Here is a 12,349-nt window from a genome sequence, read left to right as displayed (position 1 = left end):
GCTGTGGCTTAGACGCCGCTGCCCTTTCCGTATTTCTCCATCAGAAAGGATGCCGACGCCCGAGCCCACTTCCCACTTCCTCTTTCCTCTCGCTTTAAGCGGCGCAGAAACCCATCCCTCTCAGAAAAAAATCTTTAACAGGAAGCCCAGAGGCCCTGGTACCTGGCATCCCGCCCCGGACCCGCAAGCCCGCGCGGGCCCCCGGCCCCCGACCCCCGACCCCCGACCCCGCCCGCGCAGACGCAACTCCCGCCGCCCCGCCCACGCTCCCACGCCGCGCCCGGCTCCTCGCTGGCTGGGCCGAGCCGGTGCCGGGCGCCGTGGAGCTCGCGCGCCGGGCCGGCCGGCGAGGGCCGCGCCGGAGCGGGGGCGGCGGGAGGGCGGGTCGGGCCGGGCTCCCGCTGGCGGCTAGGCCGGGGCCGAGCGCGCGGCCGGCCATGGAGGTGGAGGAGGCGTTCCAGGCGGTGGGCGAGATGGGCATCTACCAGATGTATCTGTGCTTCCTGCTGGCGGTGTTGCTGCAGGTGAGTCCCCCGCCGCTCGTATGGCTCCCACGTCCCCGCTTCCTGGCCGCCCGGGGAGAGGCGTACCTCCCTCCCCACTCCCCAGCGCCCGGCCCGGATGCCGAGCCTCTGCAAAACCCGAGGTGTGGCGAGCCTCGCCCGCCTCCACCTTCACCCCGCGCGAGGGCGGCGCTGGGGTAGGCGCCGCGCGTTGGCCTGGGCCCCGGAAAGCCAAGGTCGCCGGCCGGCCTGTCAACCCAAGCCTCGGATCCTCGTCCCTTAGGCGCCATGCTTCTCTCACCTCGAGTGGGGAGGGACTGCGTGGGTACTTAAGCCAGCGAGGTGGTTAGTAAGAGATGAAAAATCCAGTTGTTACCTGGAATACGCTGTGAATAGGAAGGGAATTTTTAACCTGTGGCGCTGTCACTTTGGAATCTGGAACACAGAGAGGGAGGGCCCCGATCACCCGCTGACAGAAGGGCTGATTTAGAGGGCCTCCTTCAGCTCTGGTATCTACTTACCATCTTTTCCTGGATTTGAGGGGACTTCCTATCCAGGAGCTTTCAATGAATAGGGTTTATTTCTTTCTGGTTTAAGTTCTGCTGGGTCATTCTGCCCAGAGTCCCCTTGGGTTGAGATTTTTTAAAGTCCATAGTGCCATCTACAACGTGTGGTGTAAAATGGAATCACTTCTTCATTGTACAGAATTCTCAGAGACTGCTTTTTTGGTTTTCTCCAGATTTTAAGCATTTTGATTTATTTAAAAAGGGATTGTTCGTAGAAAACAATTACTTTGAACAGTATACAGGACTGATGGAGACTGGCTATGTCACAACATCAGACAGTACAGTCAGTATCTGCTGTATGGCTGGTCTCTGTAGACACCCGTTGCTGTCCTCGCTGAGGGTGCCTTGTGTCTTGAGTTAGTCCACTCTTCTGGCCCTTAGGAATCACACGTCTCTTCACTGAATCGGTGTCCATAAGCATAGTAATCAGCACCACTTTGGGCTGGGGCGCTATAGCCGTTATCATAGGAATCATAACGCTGTTCCTCATAAGCAGTACCATATCCATCGTCATAGTCATAATCTCCACAGGTCTCTCGTGTTGGGGGCGGTGGTGGAGGTCTGTACCCAGTTGGGGGGACGACTCTTGCTCTGGGAGTGAGAAGTCCTCTTCCCCGACTCACTGGCCCTCGGGTGGAAAGGACTCCCCTGGCAGTCGGTGTCCCTCGCAGTACCCCTACTCCCACTGGCTGGGCTGTGACTCCTCCCCTTCCCCTGGTTATTGCTGGGGTTGGTACCCCTCTTGTACGCAAGGTAACAACTGGTACATCTGCATTTTCTGGACCACCATTCAAATATGTTAATTCCTGGAGCTGTGCTTGCCTGATTTCATCATTATACTCAGGAATGAGGAACTTTTTGATTTCCTCCAGAGCATGTCCCATCCGGGCATAGGCTTCTGCTGGGGGGCGGGGCAAACACTTCAGTCAGAACATGGAGATCATCACTGAGGTGGAAGTACTTTGCTTCTCCACTTTTCCTCAACTCTTCTTCTTTTGCCTTGTCTCTCATGGAGCCTTTTCCAAGGATGGACATTTTTGTCAAGGTTTCTTCTTGTAAACGCTTCACAGAATTGCCACATGGCCCCAAAAGTTTTCCCACAAAGTTGAACTTAGGGAACTGTTTTACAAGAGTTAAAACTTTCTGTCCCAGCCTAAAAATGTAGGTTCCATATGCTCAAGGTCACTACAAATACACTTCGCCACGCAAGTTCCTCCTCCTTTGCCAGCTTAAATGGCCCATTTGATGTCAATTACTTCTTTTATTCTAAAGGCATTTTGTTTACAGATCCTTTATTAGTATGCCGGTCGGCCATTTTACTTATTCTTTCATTCAACGTATATTTAATGAGTGCCTACTATGTGCTTATCAGGGGCTATAATGTCAGATAAATCAAAGCCCCTTTCCTGTGAAGTTTATATTCTAGTGGGGGTGGGATGAAGCAGGCAGGCAGTTAAATAATTACAATTAACGTGTGATGATAGTTATTCTGAGGGAAGGACAGGGTGGTCATGGGTATAAGCACCAGTCCACCAGTTGCTTAAACCTTGCATAAATCAACTGCTCAACAGGAAGACTGGGAGGGTTGGAGGTGAGGGTTGACTAAGCGATTCTGTTTTCCATTAAAATGTTTGAAAGTTCAGTTGATTTCATAACCAGCCAGAAGAACCATTTAAATGATGCACTGACAGATGAAGTCAGTTCTTTCTCTAGCAAAACAAGTTCTTAGTTCACAAATATGTGATATTCTGAGGTTCCTTTAAGTGTGTTTTAGCTTTAAATGCACTTTCCTGTGGGGAAAAAGTATTTGTGCTAAATCACAAAAGAGTATTTAATGCAGAGAGAATAGAATTGTGATCATGATGTCTGACATTCATTTATATTTTCTCTTTGAGAAAATTATTTTCCTATTCTAACCAAGAATTTCAGGAACATAACTCCCTCTCTGAGTAATCTCACCTACACTCTATCTCCTGTATCATTATGTTCTCACCTGCCTAGCCAGGTATCCACTGACCTTGAATAAGTTTGTCTTGAGTGGAGTGTGGCACTAAAAAGGCCACCGTTCTGGGTTCGGGACCTGTTAAATTTCCATCATTTACTTTTTGTTATGGTTGACCCAGTTGGTTAGACCCAGTTGGTACCAAAGAGGTCTAAGCCCATGACCATGACTGTTCACTGAACCCTGCCTGATGTGTGGTCAGTATTCACCATAGAAGAACTAGCTCTTAGAGTGTTGGGGATGAGTGACTGACTTTACTTGTAGGTGTGGGCTGAGGAGGTGCCCTGTAGCTGTGCGGATCCCAAAAGAGTAGATGCCCAGGTCCAAGCAGAAGTGAATTCTTCACAGCTGTTACCCATTTGTGAGGACTCAGCTACCTCATTGAGATACATAATCCATGTGGTCCTATGGTCACCCAAAGCTCTCCTGGATATGAGAGTGGAGTTCCCCAAAGGCTGCTCTATCAAGTCTGTTGTTGGAGATGATTTAGACTAGGGGAGCTGGCCTGCAGAGTGCGAGTACTAGAGGGTCCCGTCACACAGTTGTAACACGATGCTTTCATCATTCTTCTGGGGGTTGCTTCCTCTAACAGGAAGAAGTGAGAAGCCTTTTTCAGAGTTGGTTGGCTTGAATGGAAGGAGCTTGATGTTTGCTTTTTAAAACCAAAGCACTTGTCTACCAGTGTCCAGTGAGTGTACAGACCAATGGTATAGCAGCCCTGCCAGAGAGGGGGAGTCCTGCACATTGTAGATGGGACTGCCAGGGAGAGGGACCACCAGGGAGGGGGGCTGCCTCAGCAGGAGCCTTATCTACATCTGTGGTTTGGTGATGACCAACTCCAGCTGAGAAACACAAAACTAGAGGGACAGAGATGGAAACCATACAGATTCTTTTGTTTTCTTCCTTCTAGGATCATTATTATTTTTAAAATGATATTAACTCCCTTTACTTCAAACACATCCAAGTTCAAACTAAGAGGACAAGACCACATTACAAGCCAACTGTAAAGGTCTTTAGGTTAACTTTTCTTGGATTATAGATATCATCAGGGAGCTCCTCAAACGTCTCAATATCGTTTCCTTTGCCTAGGAGACCTACCTTCACTTGCCTTGCAAACACAATCTTTGGAATCTCCATAGTGGTCAACTTTCAGATACGTACAGAATAAATGCAGATTTTGTAGATTTCTCGTCAGCATGATAAGATGCAAGTGACCTGATAATAGTGATACTGGGTTTTACAGTACCTAAGAAGAAAGCTAGAGGAGAAAAATTGCCTTCTGTAAAACTGGTTGTCCTATGAACAAGCAATAAGATTTATAATTTTGCAGTTAGAAAAATTCCTACCCACTCAAATATACATGCCCTCCTTTGGGTAAGAGTTTTTTGTGGTATTTAAATATGAATAATTCTATTTACTTTATTACCATTTCTATTTTCCAATCGTGATTCAAAGTTGACGCCATTAGCACTATTTTGTGTTTGTGTTTGTGTGTGCTTATTTGCCAGACTGTTTGGAGGAAGGTTTGAATGCAATTCTTTGTTTCTTGATCCGTTTAGACATAAAGTGGAAATGGATCCTACTTCCTTGCTCTAAGTCAGAGACTCCGGCTCCTTCGTTTTCCTCAGGATCATGAATCATATGCTGTGGTATAATTTGCACAGAATTTAAAACATCCATTAACCAACAGGAACATGTAACCTGTAATAAACATTCGTTTCACCAGCAGAATTGTGATGCTGCTGTGAATCTCAGCTTGAGATGCAGTACTCTGGTATTTCGGAATGCATTATTATTATGTAAACTCTTAATAAACACAACCTTACTTTTCAGATCCTTGAACTACCAGTGCATTCATATCATCTACGCAATAAATATCTTTTCACGGTGTTTTAGAAAGTGGAATGACTGAACAGGTATTTTGCAGAAGAGGGAACTATAATAGTCAACACATGAAAAGATGTTTACCTTCAGTGGTCATCTGGGACAGGCATATAAAAATGACTATGAAATATCATTTCACACTTATTAGAATAGCAAACATTAAATAGTCTAACAGTACAAGTGTGATGAAAATGAGTAGAAAGTACCCCATTTACAGAACAATTTGGCACTGTCTAGTAAAATTACAACCAGCATTGGACTCCTAGGTGTATGTACGACAGTATCCCTTGTACATAAGCAGATATGTATAGGGTGTTTTTTGCAGCACTGTTTGTAATGACAAAAATTAGTAACCACCTAAATGACTCTCAAAAAGGGACTGGGGACTTCCCTGGTGGTCAGATGGTTAAGACTTTGCCTTCCAATGCAGGGGGTGCGAGTTTGATCCCTGGTCAGGGAGCTAAGATCCCATGTGCCTCTCTGCCAAAAAACCAAAACATAGAACAGAAGCAATACTGTAGCAAATTCAATAAAGACTTTAAAAATGGTCCACATCAAAAAAAAATCTAAAAAAAAAGGACTAGATAATTAAAATCTGACAAATTTTATAGAATATAACAGTTAAAATGAACAAACTAGGTCTACACACAGCCACATGGATGAATCCTTTTTTTTAAAATAAATTTATATATTTATTATTTATTTTTGGCTGTGTTGGGTCTTCGTTGCTGCACATGGGCTTTCTCTAGTTGCGGCGAGCGGGGGCTACTCTTCGTTGCGGTGCGCGGGCTTCTCACTGCGGTGGCTCCTCTTGTTGTGGAGCACAGGCTCTAGGCACACAGGCTTAGTAGTTGTGGCTCGTGGGCTCTAGAGCACAGGCTCAGTAGTTATGGCACACGGGCTTAGTTGCTCTGTGGCATGTGGGATCTTCCCAGATCAGGGCTCGAATCCGTGTTCCCCGCACTGGCAGGCAGATTCTTGTAGATCGAGAGGAAGATACATCTCTACCCTCTTCCCAGGTATATCCTCTCACTTTGTTCTTGATTTCGTATTACTCTATATCAGTTATTTCTGATCTTCTATCTTTCTGCATTTTCTGACCTCCCAAGGAGTGGCCCGCATGGTAGATTTAGGTGGTCTATGGAAATGTTATTAAATAACATTAACTCATAAAGTGAGAGCGTTATTCCCTTTTCAGTTCTTCTTTAATCCTTTTGTTTATCTAAGAAGAATGTCTCATTTGGTGCTAGTATTTCTCAAAACATTTGCAAATATTTCTGTTTTAACAAAGGGAATGAACCAGAATTAAGGCAAGTTCAGACTTTGGTGGAAAACATTACCTAGTTAGACTTGAATAACATTATTATGATTTTATTGTACTTACTATTCATTTTCTTTTAAAACTTTTTAAAGTTATTAAACATTTCAGATGAAATACATAGAATAATGTCACAGACACACATGTACCTACTTCTAGGTTTAACAAATGCTGACATTTTGCCATGTTTGTTTAAGGTTGTGTCAGCATAGTTCAACCAGAGAAACGGGAGGCAGAACTTCTAGGCTGGAGATGTATGTGTTTGTATATATATGTGCATCTGTATCTGTATATATGTACGTGATTATATATGTAATCAGCGAATAATTTATTATGAGGATTTGACCATATATAATTGTGGGAGCTAGTTCGGCAGTCCCTGTAAGGCTGTTGTCTCTGTGTCTGTTGTTGGAGCTTGAAGTCTGCAGGGAAGGCAGCCTGGAACACATCAGAATTGACTGGAATCTGTGTCATTCTCACTGCCTGCAACCTTGATGAAGCACATCTGTTTCATCATGGAACTAAACACACACTTGGCCCAGGAGTCAGAGCAGCCAAAGGAGGATCCCGGGGAGTGTAGATCAGTAGCAGGTCCAGCTGCTGTGTTGCAGCGACAAGGTGAGGCAGCAGAAACATGACGGTGGATGTGAGGCACAAAATCACTGGCCCCAAAACCTGCCCGAAAATCTCTCTTGTGCCCCACCTTAAATAAAAATGTGCCAGCTAACACTTAGTACTGTAGAAGAACATTGTATTTGTTTTAATTTTATTTATTTAATTTATTTATTTTTGGCTGCATTGGGTCTTCATTGCTGCGTGCGGGCTTTCTCTAGTTGCGGTGAGCCGGGGCTACTCTTCCTTGTGGTGCGTGGGCTTCTCATTGCGGTGGATTTTCTTGTTGCAGAGCACGGGCTCCAGGCGAGCATGGGCTTCAGTAGTTGTGGCGCATGGGCTCAGTAGTTGTGGCTCTTGGGCTCTAGAGCACAGGCTCAGTAGTTGTGGCTCACGGGCTCTAGAGCGCAGGCTCAGTAGCTGTGGCTCACGGGCTTAGTTGCTCCGCAGCATGTGGGATCTTACCGGACCAGGGCTCAAACCCATGTCCCCTGCATTGACAGGCAGATTCCTAACCAGTGAGCCACCAGGGAAGCCCCAGAACATTGTATTCTTATAGTTCCATCTGGCTGGTTATATTTGTATTGATATACAATTTTATTTCTCTGTAAATTTACAAGTTAAAAAATTTGAGTCCATTTAAAAGCAGGCCATTAAGTAAATAATAGAAAACAAATGGGCATGTAACACTCTTGCAGGGGGTACTCACATGACTGAAGTTTGGGAAAAGCTGAGCCTGTCCAGTAATACTTCTTCAAAGAACACTAAAAATAGGTTCTTTACTCTCATGACTCTGATAAAACTCTTTCTTTGGCCTAAGAATTCCTTCCTTGATTTTTGTTTTGATTAAACCCCTAGCAGTCTTTCACTGCCTAGCTCAGGTGTCACATTTGCAACCTTTTCCTTATTCCCCGAGTTGGAATTCACATCTGCTTTCTTTGTTGTCTCATTAACTTCATTTCTACTCTGGCTGATAGAGCATTTGTCCAAATCTGCCTTGTATTTATAGCTCTGGACATATTGTCCTCACTTGAATGTATGTGCCTAAGAAGGAACCAACTGTTTCTTACCCATCATTGTTATCACCTGAGGCTCAGAATACACTGTGTTGCAAAGTGTTGGCACTCACTAAAATTTTTTAAAAATTAAACTGAAATAACAGAAGGAAGGTGGTCAGGTGGTGGCATTCCCATTTTATTTGGGAGATTGAGAGGGAAACTGATGCAGGTCAAATAATGTGTCCAAGGTCACATTAGTGGTTGGAACCAAGATTAGGTCCCATAATTACTGGTTTTTAATCCGTCATCATTTTCTTTGCCACACCCTTATGCAAGGAATTAGTTAACCAAATATATTATAGCCTGTTATGTACACAGTAGTGTATTGGGTTTCTTGAAAGGATATAGAAGTAGAAATTAGGGTTTTCTTTTCTTCAGGGGATGGCAAATCATTAGAAGAGAAAAAATTATATCTATACTGTTAAATAATGGTACAAAGTAATATTTCCCTAGTAAATAATACAGCCACTGAATGCTTTAGACATTAAGAAAGAGACATCAGCATGGTCTAGAGTGGTTTGTTGAAACTTCAGAAAGAGGGTTGAGCTTGAGCTGAACTTTGAAGCTTGGGTTAAGAGAGAAGTGGGTAGGCCGTTTCAGGTGGAGAAACATAACATTGGAGAAAGTATAGAAGAGGGAATAACCTAGACCCTTGTTACACGAAGTGTGGCCCAGACCATCAGCCTTGACCTCACCAGAGCTTGTGAGAAAAGCAGGATCTCAGGTCTCATCCTGGCCTGCAGAGTCACACTCTGAACGTTAAAATTGGGAGGTGCTGATAGATGCTATTTGGATGGTGCTATGCGATTTACTGTGTGATGTTGGCTAAAGAAAAATCCCTTTGACCTTCAGATTAGGTTAGTTAGATATGAATGAACTAGATAAAGATGTACTGCCAGTGTCCAGTCTTACTGGAAGAAAACATGAAGTTTAGAAAGGTTTTGATTTGCTGGAAGTTTACTAGAGCTGGGATTCAGACTCAGGTGTACAGATCCCATATGCTTTTCACAGCACACAATGAAAAGTCCTGTTTGGGGAACTGAACAGGCTAGTACAGAAAGCCTGGATGCAGATAAGGCAGCCATCGGGTCATGTGGTAGATATCTGGGTGCTAGGACAGCTATCATTTATCCATTAGTATGTTTTGACCAGAAGAGTTTCACGAAGAATGTCTCAGGGAGACTGATCTGGTGGCATCATGTGGATAAATCAGAGTCAGGGAAGAAATGGGACTTAGAGGCATCTGTTATTCAGGGCGTAATTAAATTTTTTAAACACAAGAAATAGTATCAGTAAGTCACTCCACAGATATTTATTGAATACCCACTTTGTGCTGGGCCCTGGACATTGGGTGCTGCCTTCGTGATGTGGTCATACTCATGTAATGCTTTTGATTGAGTCAGTTAGATAACTGAGTGATGACAACAATGAAATCATCTTTGATCCCTCCCCCCAACTTTTTCTCTGAAAAAAGCTCTGGCCCCAAAGTTAGGTGGCTCCCAGTCTCATCCTGGCTTTGCCATTAGTGTTTTACGTTCCCTTGAACGTTCATTTAATCACTCTGTGGCTCATCTTTCCCACTTACAACATAAACATCATATTTACCATGACTTCACCAGCACAAGATATTGTGATGAGATAATTTATGGGAGACATTTTTGGTTTCCTGAGTATTATAAAGGCTTATAATGCTGTTAGTGTAAAATTACTTTTAAAGCATTCACTTTTGAAACTTTAAAAATTTCAATCCCCCAGTGCATCTTAGTCACTTTTCTAATTATAATTACATTGAAGGGGAAAAATCAGTCCCGCCATCTGTGGCACTCGTTCTCCTTCCCTGGAGGTAGCACTAGAGAAGATAATGATTTATTTGAGATGTTGTTGGTCCCACCCCGAAGGAGAATGGATGGTGGTTTCTCATTGTGGCTTTAAGACCCATCTGCTGATGGGTGCAATTCTCTAGACAAGGCTACGTAGTGAATGTGTGCACAGAGTCACAGCAGAGGGAAGAGAGGGAGAGTGTTTGTACTCTGGGGGAAGAAGCAAGATGAGAGCTCCGTGACATTGTCGCAGACGCAAACCGAGGAAAACCGCTCCATGTGCCTTGTATAGGTGGTGCATCCCCTGGACTAGCTAAGGGCTAAACCATCTTTGACTTCATAGGACCATGTGACCCATGTATGTGGCTCTGGTGTAAAGTACCTAACAGTAATCTGTATGCAGAGTTTAAGCATCTCCTCTTTTACCTAATCCTCATGATGTCCCTTTCACCTTTCATAGTTAGCATGTATTATAGATGCCTGCCTACTCTCTCTTTTACCTTTAGCAAAACCAGGCATGGCCATTTGTGTCAAAGACAGAAAGGCTGACGCCATGTTATGGAGGCTGGCACAGCAAGGAAGAGCTGCATGTTTCCGACCCCTCTGGTGACACAAAGCCATGGCCCTGTGTATTCTGTGAGGTCCCTGTGTGTGTGTGTGTGTGTGTGTGTGTGTGTGCTTACGTGGGGTGGGTAATGGAAACATTGTGAGGGGTAGGAAGAGAGCAGAGAAAGTGAGAAAGGAGGAAAGTGCTTCTTCAACCTACTGACTGCTAAGGATAATACTGATTAATACAGATAATACTGATTAGCTAGGTTTCACTGCTCCCTGTGTTATAAATAAGGGTATATATCAGCACCACCTCTTTGTTTTTTAACTTTTTTTTCTGCACATTGTAGTTTCTTCCAAGATTGGTAGCCTCCACAATGAAATACGCCTCAGATTAGAGGACCCTTTGGAGCATTTCCTGTTTTACACAGAACATTGCTTATTCTAGAATAATACAGATAAAAATAAGATGCATTAACATATTTTCACCAAGCACTTAGAATGGTACCTGGCATATAGTTAGCATTAGAGAAGTGTTTGCTGTTATTATTAGTATTCTGTTATGGTCATTCATTCATCCATGGACTTGTTGAATGTGTGATATCATCTATCTAGGCCCTGAGTTATTTGCTTTGGGAGCCTAAAGGTGAATCAGACACAGATCCTGCCCTCAGAGAGGGTAGATTTCAATAGAAAGAATAAGACAAGCAGATGCATATAGTGCAGTGAAGAAAATGATATGGGTTCTAAGAAAGGTCTAAATGGAACTTTTGGAGGTGAGCAGAAGCAGGAGAGGGCTTCTGGAGGGGTTGGAGGGAAGGCGAGGTGGTAAGGAGGAGGGGGCATCTGAGTTACATCTTGGAGGATGGGAAAGGTTCAGACATTCACAGCAGAAGAAAGTGCTTTCTAGGTGAAGTGAATGGTACGAACAAAAGCAGAAAAGAGCACGCTTAGAGAAAAAAATATAACTAGTTAGGTTTGCCAGATTGAAGGCTGTGCATTTACTGGAACATGTGTTTTGCATCATCTCCTGAGTTCCCTTTTCCCCATTTTTTCTTTTTCATTTCTTTACCCATGAATTAAATTTCAGCAGATTGTAATCAGGAAGGGCAGTTACTAAAATGGGTGCAAGTGGCTTTGTAATTATAGCTAAATGTGTAATCTACCTCTTGTAATTATTAAGGTTTTCATTTTTGTAAGCTGATTGCCTCCTGTCCTGAAAACTTCCTTAATAGTATGCAAATAGGGGCCAGGAAGCAATATAAACCGAGAAACGTGTTTTCCTTTCCGTTTTACCGTAAATCACACATGCAGACTGACCTGTGGCAGCTTTGTGCATCTCCAGAGGCCCACAGTCGTCCGACTCACAATAGATTGGGGCTGCCTTACAGCCTTGCAGCCTTGGCAGAGAGGGGAAAAATCACATCTTGGGTTTTACATTAGCTGTTATGACACACACAACGTCATGACTTCTTTTCTCTTTCCTTGTCAGTAATTCCATCATCTACTTGTGATAAATTACTCTTCTTTTGGTGCTTTAGCTTATCCCCTTAACAGCTGAACATGGCCCTCCAGAAGGGTGTGGAAGGAGCTGGGAGTTCCCTGACAGTGGAGATAATGCTGTGGGCAGGTCTCTCCATCCTTTCATGCAGCAGTCAACTCGTCCATCCAGTGGGAGTGTTACCACATGCTGTACCGAAATCACATGCTTTGTGTTTTTTAAACACTTACTCTGTTTAAAGCTATTTTAAGACATTAAGTTCTAAGTTAATAGTGATAATTTTTTTTAATTAAAAAAATTTTTTGGAATAGCGATTGCTTCAAATAAGATTGTCTCACTATGGAACAGACTATTTCTGTGTTTTCCTAATAAATTTTAAGCTTGAAACAATCATCCAAGGAGAGTTATATGAATGGATCTATAGCATTAAAACGCTGTACAGGGCCCAACAGCTTGTAAACCCAATTGTGAATTGCCAGAAAGCCCAAAACAGTCAGTGACAAATGTCGTATGTGCTCAATAAATATTCCTTGAAT

General features: G+C 43.7%; 1 protein-coding gene and 1 pseudogene across 2 annotated transcripts in view; one reads left to right on the top strand and one right to left on the bottom strand.

Annotated features, from left to right (window-relative positions):
• Positions 1-437: 437 nt before the first annotated feature.
• Positions 438-12,349, top strand: part of SLC22A15 (solute carrier family 22 member 15) — a gene marked incomplete at its 5' end in the record, with an annotated part of 79,231 nt that continues 67,319 nt past the window's right edge. Inside the window, one exon of the mRNA XM_082832359.1 lies at positions 438-524. Coding sequence (XP_082688485.1) covers positions 438-524 — 87 coding nt within the window. The remainder of the gene's footprint in view (positions 525-12,349) is intronic.
• LOC309958093 (KH domain-containing, RNA-binding, signal transduction-associated protein 3-like) lies at positions 1,354-4,208 on the bottom strand (annotated as a pseudogene). The gene is made up of 2 exons: positions 4,066-4,208; positions 1,354-2,222 (listed from the first exon to the last, which is right to left on the bottom strand). The product of its transcript is annotated as a KH domain-containing, RNA-binding, signal transduction-associated protein 3-like (transcript).

This window comes from Leucopleurus acutus (assembly GCF_964270905.1).
Source record: "Leucopleurus acutus genome assembly, chromosome: 2".
In the NCBI taxonomy this organism is placed as follows: Eukaryota; Metazoa; Chordata; class Mammalia; order Artiodactyla; family Delphinidae; genus Leucopleurus; species Leucopleurus acutus.
This window is presented reverse-complemented; position numbering and strand designations above follow the sequence as displayed.